This window comes from Pithys albifrons, chromosome 11, assembly GCF_047495875.1.
Source record: "Pithys albifrons albifrons isolate INPA30051 chromosome 11, PitAlb_v1, whole genome shotgun sequence".
NCBI classification, from domain to species: Eukaryota; Metazoa; Chordata; class Aves; order Passeriformes; family Thamnophilidae; genus Pithys; species Pithys albifrons.
This window is the reverse complement of record NC_092468.1, coordinates 17,397,565-17,413,039: the sequence shown is the minus strand read 5'-3', so window position 1 is coordinate 17,413,039 and position 15,475 is coordinate 17,397,565. Positions and strand designations below refer to the sequence as shown.

Here is a 15,475-nt window from a genome sequence, read left to right as displayed (position 1 = left end):
CAGATGAAACTGAGTTTCACTTGTCTCATATCCAACAAGGGCTCTCACCTGGTGTCACTCCAATAGACTCCCAACAGACTCCAGCAGTCCCTACCACAAGCTTCAGGACAAATAAATAGAGTACATGTGATTCCACATTCCCCTACTGAGGCTTGCCCTAAGCAGATAGGTGTGCTTTTGGCCAGGGATCGGTCTGATATATGTCAGTATGGCAAATATATGGGGTGCAAGAAAAGGGCAGGGAGTGGTGAGGAGGGAGGGCCAGAGGGAGGGAAAAGAATTGAAACTTTATAGAACTTAGCCTGCAGACAGAACTGGTGGAACAACAAAGAGCAGCACCTTTTCCAAGCTCCAGTACCTTCTTTTTGATAGGGACAAGCTGATAAATCAGCTCAGAAATGCTGACAATAACTCAAGCTTTTGTAGTCCTGATCATTTCTTTGTTAATTGTTCAGTTTTTCAAACTGCAGAAAGCTTGCAAGCAATTCCCTCCTGGACCAACTCCTCTCCCATTGCTTGGAAACTTGGTGCACCTGAACTTTCAGTTTCACCGGGATCGTCTTATAGAGGTATTTCTTTTAAGATGCTCTTAGTTGGTTATTTTCAGTCACAGTTTAACAAAAGACTGGTATGGTATTATTCAACCTGATGATTTTAAGTCTTGGAAAGTTACAGCCAAGGTATGGACATATAAAGATTAACTTGATTCCTACATTCAGGTCCCCTTCTTATTTGGAATATGTCATCTTCATGGGTATCTTAATGCTCTTAAGAATCAAGTAAACTTGGAGAGAAGGTTTCTGACCTGTTATTAAAGCTGGAGAATACCAATAATCTAAAATATGCTTGTGCACTGCTGATAAGTCCCCATGTGATGCTTTTTAAAATTCTGACTGCAATGCCTAATTTGATCACAAAGTAGGTATTATGTTGCACGTGTATGTATGCTTGTAGTACAAGAAGTGCATTCACTCCCCATCTTCCTACGCCTCCTTAAAACTATCTGTTTGCCACTTGTTTTTAGTGACAGCTGCAGTAATTCTTCTAATGGTTTGCAGATGACCTTTAACTCAGGTATATGCTGAAGACAGTACACACAGATCACTGAGTGCAGAGCTGACTTAGGCAGAGATGCTGTAACAGGGAGAGCAAAGCTGGAATCTAAAGAATTATTATGAGAATCAAGTGACTGGTGTGATCAATTGGATGTAATTCTGACGGCACCTTAAACACTCTACCACTTCCTTTATATCACTGTGGATATGCTGGAGCAGAGTCCCATATTTGTACAAAGCTTTTCCCATTAAATGATTGGATTTCCTCTGTCATACACCCATCCCTGCTGGATGCCTCTGCCGTGTCTGGTGGTGAATGCTCTCCTCAGTGCTGTGATGAAACCCTGCGCTTGGCTGCAGCCCCCTGGCACTTCATAGCTGTTGACTAGTTTCTGGCTCCACATCCTCTCCTGGAGCACACAGACGGTGCAGGTTTAATCAGCTGGTTTCCTTTTGCAGAGGAGGGGCTCACTGGAGGCACAGAGCCCCAGAGCCCTGCAGAGTGTGGCTATTCAATAAGCGTGGTACAAATGTTGGGGTTGGGGGTGATGCAACATAAAACACAAAGTTTTCTTTCTGTTGCTGCAGTGCTGCTGCAGGCTGTGCTTTGGAAAGAAAATCGCTGCCCCAGGGTAATTAACACTGGCTGCTGAAAGCACCATTCTCAGCAAAACAACAGTCTCTTTCTGCTTCTAGCTATGTGCATGTGGATGATGTTTTCAGTGTGAAACTGTCCATTGGTGAATAGCAGTGTCTGTTCCAGATGTTTTTATGGGGCTTCATCTTTTCTCTTCTGGCACCTTTTCCTCTTACAGCTGGCAAAAACTCATGGTAACATCTACACCTTGTGGTTCGGGTGGACCCCAGTGATCATCCTGAATGGGTTTCAGGCAGTGAAGGACGGCATGACCACGCACCCTGATGATGTTTCTGGGCGGATGGTGTCACCCTTCTTCAGAGCAATGGCCAAAGGAAAAGGTGAGATTTTCCTGCCATAAATAGTGCACAGGAATGTTGATTTGGCAAACTACTCTGCCCTCCCACTCAGAATAACCTTTCATCAGATATTGTCCAAGTCCTCCATTAGCTCTTGAGAATAACCTACTATTTGCTGTGGTGCTTTTTATACTGAGCTTTCCCAAGCCTAGGAAACACTCCAGGTTGGTTTTTTGTGACCTTTGTAGTGTATTCAAGATATATTTATGTGATCCAGATCAGAACTCAGCAATCTTGCTCTCATCACAGACTAATCCATTGTGCTCCACATGATTTTGCGGTACATCATATGAATGCAATGCTTGTTTGGTAACTGTATACATTATAGTTGCCAAATGTTTTCCATCATGAGCAGGAGACGTATAAAATCCTCCTTCAGAATTCACACTGCTGTATTTGCAGACACTTCTAAACAATATTTGAATATCCTTTCATTGTTACAGTGCCTCCAATACAGGAAAATCCACTTCTTAGTGTATTCCAACAGTTTGCAGTCTTTTCTTTTCCCTCCCCTGCATTTGCTATACCAAAGCAGACACAGATTGTTTAAAGGTAGGTAAAGCCTCACCATCACAGCAGCAGTTCAGAGCTCTTCAGGTGACCACGAGTGCAATTCAACAATCAGTGGAGTGTTCTCTCTTCCACAGGGGAAAAAGATCCCTAATGTCACTTATCCTTCACCTTCATCATCTCAACCTACACCTATCACATTGATTAATCTATACCTCCATAAACATTCCCTGCCAAGTACACCACTCTATGGAAATTCATCCAGTTATTCCTGTCCTGAGAGTCATCACTTGGCTATGGCTGAAGCAGATTTCTTAAAAGGCATCTTATGGTGTTTGGTTTGTTTGGGTTTTTTTAAAGACATTGAGAAATGGAGCAGTCAGAAAATCCTTAGATTGCTCTTTTCAGTTGTGAGCTGCTACAATAAATACTAAGACAATGGGGCCTAGTTATAGTTTGGGTGTGTTTGACTGTGATTTCTGGTTAATGATAATTTCACCTAAAGATTTTTGTATCACAGTGTATTCCCCGATTTACTCCATTTATTTTATAACATATATTTAAATGAATTGTTCATGTCTATGGCAGATATTAATATGCCAGGGATTACCCTCAGGTATTATACTGGCAACTGGTCGCTCCTGGAAGCAGCAGAGACGCTTTGGAATAATGACTTTACGCAGTTTGGGAATGGGGAAAAAAGGCCTGGAGCATCGAGTGCAAGAGGAGGCCTCTCACCTGGTGGAGTTTTTTGTGAACCTAAAAGGTATCTATCTGCTAAGAAACCAAGTGCTTTTCAGTCTGGATCCATGTCTTCAGTATGCAAATTTACCTACCCCTTCTAGAGTCAGGGTTAGATCCACAGTGATGTATCCAAACTTACTAAAACCTGGGAGCAGACCGAGCACAGAATCACAAGTGAGAATTTCTTTCTTCAATAGCTGTTCACAAACCTAGTGAAGCTGTGAACTTCCCTCCAAGGGCTGATCATTTGTCTATGACATGATTGTACAGTGACATGGTGCCACTGAACTGCACAGCCAAGCCACTCTCAGGCTGCCTACAACAGGTAACTGCAGAGGATTGCAGAGCTTGGTAATTTCAACGACATTGGGTGCCATTGATATTTTAGTGTCTGTCTGGTTTAGTAACTATTGGCAAGAAAATCAAAGCAAGTAGGGGGTGGAAGAGAACTTCTGTGGATTATCAGGTTAATCCTAGAGCCCAAGCCAGCATCCTTTCTATGCAAGTCACTTTTTATGGATGCTTCTCTCATAACTTCAAAAAAAATCATCAGACAGAGATATGATGAGATATGCTCACAACTGAGGCTGTAATAGTTTCATTATGTGTACTTTGTAGTTCCTGTCCATCTATTCTTCTTCTTAAACCTTCCCAAGTGTATTCAGTCTTTCCTGCTATGTAGTTTTCTACATTTTTGAATGTTTGTCACTGAATTCCCTTAGTTCATCTCTTCCTTCTCACACTGTGGCTTGTCTTCCTCCAGACAACTGAGGACAGCAGATTTGATATGATGTCCTGGAACAGATCTTGGTTGTACAACATTATTTCACAGAAAGGGCTGTGAAATTGTTTTAGAGTTGTGAGGAAACGGTTAACAGTGTCCTTTGCTCTAAGGCTATATTTTATTTTCATTAATTTGTATTAGTGTCACATTTTTGTCCCCATTCATACCCCAGCTGGATAAAGAAAACATTTTCTGTAATTGCTAATAACACCTTGTCCTATCTGTATAAGGAACACCTGAAGAAAACAGAGAGTGAAAACCAGTTACTGTGTTTGCAGGAAGACCTGTGGATCCTTCTTTCCCTCTTTTCCATTCTATTTCAAATGTAATTTGTGCTGTGGTTTTTGGATATCACTTCTCTGATGAGGACAAAACCTTCCATGAACTGATCCATGCCACAGAGAATTTATTCAGATTTGCAGGCAGCTTTTTTCATCAGGTGAGTAAATCATATGCTGGGTTTTTTTCGGGAAGAGATAGAAAATGAAAGAGCAGATAAAAAAAGTGGCTCTTCACTAAATACAGAGGAACAGGTAAATGCAAGCTGGGAGTGAAGAAGTGTCCTTGGGGACCTTATTACTACCTCCTTAGTTCTGAGGCCTTTTTTAAGAGCTCTCTTGTTTCTTTGCAAATTTAGGGGACATCTCTTTGTTGACTCCAACCTTTTAAATCCTTCAGCATTTCTGAGACTATTAATAGAAACCTTTAAATTTAATTTGAGATTGGAGTTTGTAATAAATGTGAACTCTGAAGTGCTGCTCCTCCCACCTCTATTTACTTCTCTGCTCCAAAAATTGCTATAATTGAATTCTCTGTTCTCCTTTTTGCTACTCTGCAAAATGTTTGCTGAAAAATTCCTCGCCCCCCTCACAAATAATAAAATATTAATTATGAATCTTACCCTTACTTCATTATGGCTCTCAATTCAGACATTGCAACAACAATACATACGTTCTTTGACAGTCTCACAACTCAAATTCTGTCAGAGATTTATTGGTAGGTACTTCCCACAACGTACCATAAAGGACAACTTTGCACTTGAAGGGTCTTGAAGTGTTTGAAGTTTTCCCCGTGAATTAGACTTTGTGGTTTAGACCCTTAAAGAGGGATAAGGAATGTGGAATGTGGATGGCAAAGCAAATTCCATTGACATTTGAGTTTTACAGGAAAAGGCAAACTAAAATGCTGTTGTGCTAGTGAAGCTTTGCAGCAAATCTATCATATAAGAACAGCACTATACAAATTTCCCATACTTAAAAATACAAAAATAGACTAAATTTGTGGATGATCAAAGCTAGGAGACCTTAACATACAGAGGAGGTTCAGTGCAAAGGCTGAGGAAAGGGATTGGTGTAAACTAGCAGGGAATAGGATGGAAAAGGCAAACAGAATCTTAAGGTATTTCCATTCCTACCTTCCCTTTAGATTCAGTCAAGTGTTAAAGTAGGTTTAATAATCTGTAAGACATATTTTAGGGTCTTGGACACCTTTTGTTGTGATTCTGAAGGGAAACAAATATGGAGAAGTGTTAATGGGATGATGTACAAACTGTCACTTAAAACTAGAGAGACTTTGCTTGTTAGGTCTGAAAGCACAAAGAGGAGACAGAGCTGTTCTTTGCTCAGCAGGGTGGAATGGCAGATGCTGCAAAGACAGAACCATCCAAGCTAGAGGACAATACTTTGAGCTGACAAATGTGTGTATAACTACACTCAGCAGGCTGAGGATGTAGTATTTCAAACCATCACAACAATTATTGATCCTGTAGCAGTCATGAGGACTCTGACTTGAAAAATTAAATTCTCATCTTAGAGTGATACCCAGTCCATACTTTCCTTTTGAGATCTCCAAGAAATCCACCAGTTACTTGAGGCTCCAGATCCACATAACTGTAGTAGCCAGTGTTTGCAGAAAGGATTTTGCGTGTATGGGAGCTGGTGTCTCCAACTGTGCAGGAGTGAGGTTGTCTAGTGATCTGCATTAGTCAAGTAAACTTAGGGGCATGATCAGAGTGTTGTCAGAAGTGCCCTGACCCCTGGGTTTGTGTCAAATTACTAGTAAAGTTTTACCCCATGATGGCAAAAATCTGGTCAAAGTAATGCTAATTTATTTATTCTGCTATCACCATTTCCAGACAGGACAATTCAGCCTTCTGGTGTTTCTAAAAGCAGCTTTGTTACTGACAGAATTCACACTGCCTCTTGTGTGTCACTCCTGCAGATGTACGAAATCCTCCCCTGGCTGATGTGCCGTCTCCCTGGCCCCCATAAGAAGGCATTGGCTTGCTATGATGTCCTGAGTTCTTTTGCAAGAACGGAGATCAGAAGACATGTGGAGAGAGGGATACCAGCAGAACCACAGGATTTCATTGACTTTTACCTGGCTGAGATGGAGAAAGTAAGTGTTCATTCTGTCTGGTTGCACATTTATGGGGTATAAGAAAAAGTATGTTGGGGGTTAACTCATCAGCTCTCATCTGCTTTCCATAAATGTCCATGTCTACACTTCAATCCTGTAGTAAATGAAAGTTCGCTCCTGTAGGTTACATAACTTTGGTAGACCACCTCATGTTCTGTGCATGCACAGGGAATTGCCCTGAAGCAGAGGATGTGCTTCTTTGGGATTCAGTGTGTGCTCCAACACTGGCTGTCCATGTGCCACATAACTGTATGGTTCCTCCCTTGGTAGGGAATCATTATCCCTATGTTACCTCTAATTTCCTCACAGTTTGGGGCATGGTTGGCTTGGCACCTAAATTCTAATTGGATGGCCTAGGAAACAATTTCACAAACAATGCCATAATAAGCATTAATCTTTTTCCCTGCCCAGGCTGTTATTTTCCGTAGTAGAAAGTGTCTCATGAGCCAGAGAGGCCCTGCTAAGAGCACCAGAATTTCTGCTTCAAACTTTGACAATTTAGGGTATTTTGGGGAAGTAAAAGAAGCATCTCTTTTCTGGGGTAGATGAAATTTATGTAGCTTCTACACCTGGTCATAAGCTTTCAGCTAGTCAGGCTGCCATGTCCTCACAGTGTCAGCTCATGGGCTCTGAAAGTAGCTGACACATCAACTTACACTTTATATGTGAATATGACAAAATTTAGTAAAATAAGCATTTTAGAGGCAAAGATGCAGTTTACTCTGGTATCAGAGGTGCAATTTATTGCAGTCTGTTTATTTTAAAATGGTTTTGCCTGATTTTTTTCTTTGATTGTATTTTTATTTTTCTCCCTTATTATTCAGAAGAAAATACTTGTGTACCTCTCTCCCACCAGTTCACATTTATCCTGAACTGAGAAAAGAAAATACTCTCAAGGTGTTCTATGGAGATTCTTTTATTCAGATGGATTTTCCTATTCCAATGGTATTTTCTAGCACCATTTGATGGCGTATTGGAGACCAAGGCCTGAAGAGTGAGTGACTCTCAGTAGGGCACTTGTTTAGAAGGACACTGTAGTTTAGCTGCACATCTTGTAGTGTGCATTAAAGTTTTCATGATTAAGTCATCAGACATAGAATTGCCTTTTTTAAATGAAAGAATATTCCACCTCATGAAACACAACAATGCAGACTTACTCTCTCTATTTGGGAAACTACTAAACTCTTAGTACTCATCAAAACTGTAATTTTGACTATTCTTTGTGCACATGCCAGCTGTGGAAATAAGGACTCTCGTTCAGAGGGCATGCAAGAGGACCTAACTTCTATGATTAAACTTCAACTTTTTATCTTCATCTGCAGTCTAAGGAGGAGGCCAAGCCTAAGTATGATGAAGACAATTTGGTCTATGTCATAAATGATCTTTTCCTTGGTGGATCAGAGACCTCAAGCACAACGTTGTACTGGGGACTGCTCTATATGGTTGTGAATCCAGACATCCAAGGTGAGAGGGATTCTTATTGTAAATGCTGTGGGTATGACCAATGTTAATAATGGCTGAATAGAATGAGTTGCAGCCTGGCTCTCACTCTCTAAAAACACAAAGAATGGCTGTAGAGAAAAAAAATCAGAGACTCCTTCTATGACCTGACCAAGCCAGGTGGCTGAAGACACTTGCAGTGGGGCCAGAGTTAGCTCTTGGCTTTGGCAAGGCAGTGAGGTGCTCTGTGCAGAGAGTTTGCAGGTGACTGATGGCTGCAGGGGCAGAGATCAAAGCTCTGAGTCCCATCTGTACCTGACACCATTCAGGTATGAGGAATGCTAACACAGCTTCAGGATGTTTGCCATACAGTCTCATATTTATAGCAGCCTGTGCTCACTGCCCCTCCTGGCACAACTCTCCTTGCTGAACACACCAATGCTCCTCACAACCCACCAGACCCCTTACACCCTTTCAGTGTGTCCCTGGACCACACTTTTGGTGGGCTTTTCCTGTATATTTTTATTATCCTATATTAAACTCAGGCATTAAATCATATTAACTCACAGTTATGGACTTAATGTCCTATTTTGAAATAATACATTTTCCTGTTGTTCTAAGAAAAGAGACCAGTTAAAATATTTTATATATTTTCTCTTCTGAAGTGGTGAATGTCTCTCCACAGAGAAAGTGCAGAAGGAGCTGGATGCTGTTCTGAGTCCTTCCCAGTTAATTTGCTATGAGGATCGGAGGAAACTGCCCTACACAAATGCTGTGGTCCATGAGATTCAGCGCTTCAGCAACATTGTCTTTGTGGGCATGCCCAGACTGTGTGTGAGGAACACAACACTGCTAGGATTTCCTGTTAAAAAGGTACAGACATATTTTCAGCTTTTGTTCTTTCTTCGGCAGAGAGACATTTGGCTTTTATTGCAGTTTTGTAACCCATTTTCCATCTATAAACTATTCTCCATTCAACTCACAAATGTGGTACCTGGGGGAGGGTTATTATTTGTAGTCTTTTGCCTAATGTGTTGGTGTTCAGACAGTTGATAAGGCCCCTCCCAGGAAAGTGCTGAGCTCCTGCCCATCATCACAACTGCAGAGACCAGCTCTGCTTGTCTGGGATGGACTGAGAGGATAAACTGGTTTGCTAAAGCACTGGTGAAGACACCTCTGCTCAACTTGGCACTTGCCCAAATGGCAACAAGCCACCGTTTTATCCATCAGGCAGAAACTGATGAGTGACAGGCTAGTAGTTGGAAGTGAATCAACAGTTTCTTTTTTGCAGGGCACCATCATTATACCAAATATTGCATCTGTTCTGTATGACCCTGAGCAATGGGAGACACCTCGACAGTTCAACCCTGGCCATTTTCTGGATAAAGAAGGAAACTTTATCCCTCGAGAAGCTTTCTTACCATTTTCAGCAGGTAAATGCACTGCCATTTTGAACTAACCCAACAGATAAAATTAAGAATACAGAAGTGTGAGATTATGGTATTTCTTCGGATAACATGTTCTGTCTCTGCTGTTTGCTGCTCTTAAAGCACAGTACTGGCTTGTTTCTGACAAGGGAAGGGCTTATGTGCTGTCAGACCCCAAGCTGTTGTTAGGACTCTCTGGTGGGAATCCCATTTAGACTGGGCTGGTTACACGCTGCACTCAATACACAGGTTTTGTCTGTAGTTTTCTTTATATGAAGTTATTTTCCCGAGAACCAATGTGTCTTGTTTGTACTGGAATTCCTTGCAATCCCTTTTAAAGAAACAAGTTGAAAGAAAAGCAGAATGCATCCTGATAAACAAAGGATTAAGTTCTTGCCTACAGAGCTGAAAATCCAGTTACAAAAGAAAGAATTAAGATGACAATGCACTCACAGCAATCACACATAGCAGTAAGGTCCCTACTGATGGTTCTGGTTTAGTTTCTCTGTTGATGTAAGTCTAGTCACTTTAATGTCCATCCAGCAGTGGTTTCTTGATGCAAATGGCTTTTTCTTTCCTTTTATTTCTCTGCTAATCTGGAAATGTGAAGTATTATTCACCTATTCTGCTCACACAATTGGACCCAATGAGGAACCCTGGGAAATGAACACTAGACTTCATGCTTTGCCTGTGAAGTGACCAAGCCTCTGTTCAACTGCAAATATCATTACTAAGTAATTTTAACATTAATGCACTAAGAAAGCGTGTGCAAGCAGATTCTTTGTGTATGACTCTGAAGATCAACACCTTCTGTAAAAGGAAAATAATTTTACGTCAGGTCAAGAAAGAAATTTTTTTAGTACATTATGGATTTTTGCTGAAATTTTCCTTTGATGTCTCCTAACTTATGACATTGGATCAGATCTTTTTGAGAAGGAATTCACATAGTTTTAATTCTGCAGCTTTCATGATCCTGTACTTGGTCAACAACAACAAAAAATCCAAACCTCTCCTTGCAACAAGAATGGACTAAGTAATTATGAAACTGAAAAATTCCTAGATACTCACTGTCATTCCCGTCTTCCCTCTGCAGGGCACCGTGTGTGTTTGGGGGAGCACCTGGCGAGGACTGAGCTCTTTATTTTCTTTGCCAACCTGCTGCGAGCATTCACCTTCCAGCTCCCTGAGGGAGTGACAGAGGCCAACACAGAGCCCATTTTGGGGGGTACCCTGCAGCCCCACCCCTACAGGATTTGTGCCATCCCACGCTAGGCAGCTGCAGTCACAGACCAGCATGAAACAGCCACCTTTACCTCTGTGAATTGCCTCTCAATGTATAAATCTCCTGCTAGCCAGGATATTGATATTAGTCCATTCCAGAGCTATTCAGAAAGTGGATGCAAGCCAAGATCCAGAGTGTCAGTAGTTTTCGTCTAGTCTTTGTGAAACTCACATATATTCTCACAATGATCTTAACCATTTTCTCCTCCCAGAGAACACCTGAAGCCAAATATGGTTCCCATCTGAAGCCAAGTGGCGTCCCCTTGCCCTAACCAAGTAAAATCACCCTCATATTCAGTCATAAGCAAACCTCAGTAAAATTCAACAGAAGATCTCAGAAAGAGCTGAGTAGGTGCCATTTCTGTGAGTGGTCTGAAGACCTCAAGTAATTTAAAGACCTGTTTTAATTTTACTGTTCTGAACTTAGACACTTTAATTTGTTGACATGTTGCAAATAAAAAAAAAAAAACAAACAAAAAAACCCCAACAAAGCCAACATTCAAACTCCAGGAAACACATTAGAATGTGGGTATGTTCACATCTGAATTTGATGTTAAGTATCTCTCACGTACAAGGTAGAAAGAGTCATTCTCAAGTTGAAGAAAGAAACTTAAATTTGGTGTTTACTAGCAATGTGCATGTGTGACTTTGCAGCCTGATCATGGTTATAATATACTGCCAAGTGATACGTTAGATGTTTGTTGCTTGTTTTATTTTTAAGGATGTAGAATCACGCTTATTATCAATCCTGCTTGGAAGAGGCATAAATGTGAGATGAGAGTCCCTTTGCCAGTGGATTTTGCTACTTACTCTGCAGTGGAGGAACACAGAGACTTGGGAATGCAGCCTCTAAGGGCTATCTGAACACTCAGATATTCCCCATTTTCTCTGGGACCTTTTCTTCTTTCATTACAAGCCATACCACATTTCCCACTCTCCATTCAATTTCTTTCTAATTCTTCTTCTCCAGTTTCAGTTACTCCTCACACCTGCCCTTTATCCTCATAAACTCTGTTTCAGGATACACCTTGATGTGATGACATCAAGGTTCTCTCTCCTTTTTTTCTGCAAGTATTAGTAGACGAACCTGTGCTGAGCTGAAAAGAGTCACCAGTGTGTTTTCAGGGGGAAGCTTAGAATTTATTTGTTCTTTAAAGCTCCAGAGCATGGAAAGAAGAGCACAGTAACTGTGGAGGGTGCGCTGCAGGTGACTTGGTGTAAGAAAAGATGTAAGTGCAGGAATTCTAAAATATCTGTTACTTAAAGTAGCTGCTCATTGGCACTGATTCAATTCAAACCCAAGGCTGTTTGAGCACACAACTGGAGGTTGCAGCCAAGTTCAGCTGGAACTTTATTAAAGCTGTAGAATTCTTGAATGCAAATCACTTTTGGAAAGGATTCAAATGTTGGATTTGAGTAGAGCTTCCTGTAAACACTGCTGTAAACTTAGCCCTGAATTTGTATTGAGGACCAAAAGTGCTTTTATGTAGGAATATAAACTCTTTGTAATCAAAGAGTAGGAATATAAACTCTTTGTAATCAAATCACTGTGGTCCATCTGAACTCCCTGAATTTAAAATGGAGGAGAATGTTACTACAAAGAGTGAGTCCTATTGCAAATCAGGCTGAGCCTGACCAGATCCTGGCATGCCTTGTAGCTCTGGCAGGAGTCTGCTCCAGCACAACCCAGTACAGGCAGGCTTGCTGAGCTGGAAGGGAAATTAGGGCAGCAAGGGGTTTCACAAAAGCAATAGCTGTAATAAATAATCCAGCCTGTTACTCCACACAGCATATCAAACAGTGTTCCAGGGCCTACACACTTCTGCTCAGCCTCCTTGCCAGCTTTATCTGTGCTTATCCTCCACCCTACCCTGCCACACCTGCTCCTTTCCACTAACCCTGCTAGAGGTGGTGCCCTCGCTGCCTTGGCCCACTCCACTTGCCACTCACTGAAGAAGCTTAATCATGAGTGTGGTGCTGGTTGTGCTCAAGGGCTGGAACAGTAAATCCATTGAGGCTGTGCTCAGTCCTGGTGAGAGATGGCTTCTCTGTGACTAGGCAGGGCTCAGGAGTGGCACAAGGTGGAAAGAACTGGGAATGTACTGCCCATTTCAGCCACTCTGGGATCCCATCCACCAGCCCCCCTATCAGGCAGTACAAAGGAGCACATTTGCTTTTGAAAAGTCTATTAAAAAACTAGCTGAGGCGGAGGTGACCCTCAGCTTTTCCTTTGGCTGACTGAGTTTCCAGACAGTCTTGCACAACAGTTTTGCTGTTCCTAAGCAGTGGAGCCAGTGTGGTGTGTGCAGCCTCCTGTATGGATCAGTCCATGTGGGGCAAGCAGTGAGACACTGTTTTCTGGGCTAGTGCCAGGGGTCTGGAAACCTACAGCACCAATCAGCATATATTCCACAAAGAGAGAGGATGGAGGAAGGCTAACAAACTCAGGAAATCTGATAAAATTAACTTAGCTCTTCCTCCACTCCTTTGGGAAGCTTGAGAGTGCTTTTGGTATGGAGAACAACTTCATTTTCCCACCTAGAGATTTAATTGTCCAGGTCTACAGACCTCCAGGTCCTGGACTGACTGACCTCTTCCAGTGGAGAACTTTGCTGGTTATGGGGAAAGAGCCAAAGTGATCTCATGGCACTGATGAGAGATGACAACAGAGTTACCTCTTGTTGGCTCAACTGATTTCCCTGGTCCCCTGCCCACAGCCATTCCCATTCACTTCTGGCCCCTCCAAGTGCTGCTTTCCTTCCTGTCCATCACCTGTCATCCCTTGGCTGCACCCTGGGTACAGCCCCACGGCACATGTCCGCCTTACACCACCAAAGAGCTGCCAGGCTGAAAGGGGTACACCTGCTGCTGCTGGCTGCAGTGGTGTAACACTTCTTTAATTGCAGTGATTAACCCTCCCACCCCATCTTTTTTTTATTTCATAACCAGTATCAGCCACAGCCTCAGGCCTCTGAATTGAGGTAGAATTGTCATCTTTAATAATATGATTTGGAAGGTTTTGAAATCAGGTTGCAGGTGTCTATTCCAGGGAAAGATGTGCAGCTGGGTGTATTACTTTCTAAAGAGCTGTGATCAGGGAAGAATGACTTTATGTCATAGAACTGCAGAAGTGCTGCTTTGTTTAGTATTTGCAGGATAGCAGGAGTGGACCAATCCAGAAAACCTGAAATATTTAATGTTGATGGATATGAGAGAGCTGCCTAACATTACATGGTGCTCAGCTCTGCTAAATTACAGTTAAGGAAAATATTGGCAAGTTGTCTGACATCAGGATTTTCTGCTAATTTTTTTCTTGCATTTTTCTTTCTGTTTCATGGTGGGGCTCTCCTGGGTAGCAATATTAGTGCCACAACCATAAGCAGGCCATGTGCCAAACTCTAGGGAAGCTGTTTACCCTGGCAAAAGGGGAAAACAGACACTGGAGACAAAGAGAGCCTTGTGCAAAAGTTTGTAGGTTTTGCATCCATCCAAAGACTAAAAGCAAGAGTGAATGATTTTTTCCCTTCTGTTCAAACAAGTTGTTTGGGAAACTGGTTTGTGCCAAAGACCCAGGCTAAACTGTCCCTGTTGATGCTTGAGGGTTTGACCCAGTGAATCTACAGTGTGTAGTGGGGAAACCTGGCACTTAAGGGAGTAGATTTTGAAAGAAAATATTATCTGTTGAACCAGCATACACATTTGTGGAACTATTTCTGTACTTTTGAGGAAGTCTTGAAACTCTTGGACAAACAGGAGGTGAATGGGAAATGTTTGCTCTTTCTCTAATAGAAGGGCTGGCATGTGTCAAATGCAACAAAAGCAGAGATGGGTTGGAGGATCAGAGGGAATTGCACTGCACATGCCTTGTTGTTCAGCTGTGCCTCATAATGGGATGTGTACTAAATATTTATTTGTGTTCAAAAAGTAACTGGATAGATTTTCAGCAGGAAATTACTTTAGGGTTGTTTGATGCCAACAGTGTTTCTGGCTTGTTGTGTTTCCACCCACTTTTCTAACATATTTGCTATCATGTGAGTTCAGAAATGGAGCACAAGGCTGGCTACAGTTTCACCTGACACATTATGGATATGTGAAAGTTCAGTAACACTCAGAATTAAAATAGTTTCATATTTACCTTCATCTTGAACATTTATTGTCATATTACATTTTCCATTTGAACCATTTGCTCATCTTTCAGATAGTGCCCTGACCAAGTGCCTGCTGAGACATAACTTGGGAGACTAGAAAAAGATGCTCATCCAAGCATTTGTAATCCTGGAGTGTGAGCCAAAATGCATTAACATTATTTATTTGCCTTCGATTAAAAGTTCTGCCTCTGGCATTTTTTGAAGCTTAATTTATTCATTTGACAAATGTCTTCAGGTGAGAAAAATGCATTGTGAACAAGAAATCAGATTTTCTTTAGTACTAGAATGAAATTTCATGTTTAGAAAAAGAGATAATATGCTGATTGAATTTGGGTTACACACACTTCCTTTACCAGATTGTTAAGGAGCCATTTGTCATCAGATGTGAGATCTGCATTCAAGCCCGTGCTGTCAGGGCAGTCTTGAACTGGGAACAGTGGGTAACCCCCTCCCCATAAAATCCTTGTGCTGTAAATGTCATTATCTGCCCATTTCTTTTTCCTCTTCAATGTCTCCATTATATTTATCACTATGAAATGCTACATTAATGTTTGCAGCCAAATTAAATTGAAAGTATCAACAAATGTCAGTGTCACATAGGAACAGATTTATGAAGATTTGGAGACAGATGAGTTTCAACAGGTGAAAAATATAGTTTATGTACCTGCAAAA

The 15,475-nt window shown here is 41.6% G+C and overlaps 1 protein-coding gene across 1 annotated transcript; it reads left to right on the top strand.

Moving 5' to 3' along the window:
* Positions 1-264: 264 nt before the first annotated feature.
* On the top strand, positions 265-11,348 carry LOC139677034 (cytochrome P450 2J6-like). The gene is made up of 9 exons (XM_071566584.1): positions 265-569; positions 1,871-2,033; positions 3,178-3,327; positions 4,368-4,528; positions 6,310-6,486; positions 7,830-7,971; positions 8,633-8,820; positions 9,239-9,380; positions 10,468-11,348. The coding sequence occupies exons 1-9, from the start codon at positions 399-401 to the stop codon at positions 10,644-10,646; spliced, it is 1,473 nt and encodes a 490-aa protein (XP_071422685.1). The 5' UTR covers positions 265-398; the 3' UTR covers positions 10,647-11,348.
* Positions 11,349-15,475: the final 4,127 nt, after the last annotated feature.

Bases quoted from the DNA above. Each gene is read 5' to 3' on its own strand.
- LOC139677034 (XM_071566584.1), top strand. From the start codon at position 399: ATGCTGACAATAACTCAAGCTTTTGTAGTCCTGATCATTTCTTTGTTA. The intron at 4,529-6,309 runs GTGAGTAAATCA...TCACTCCTGCAG, and splicing joins CAGGCAGCTTTTTTCATCAG to ATGTACGAAATCCTCCCCTG. The intron at 7,972-8,632 runs GTGAGAGGGATT...GTCTCTCCACAG, and splicing joins TGTGAATCCAGACATCCAAG to AGAAAGTGCAGAAGGAGCTG.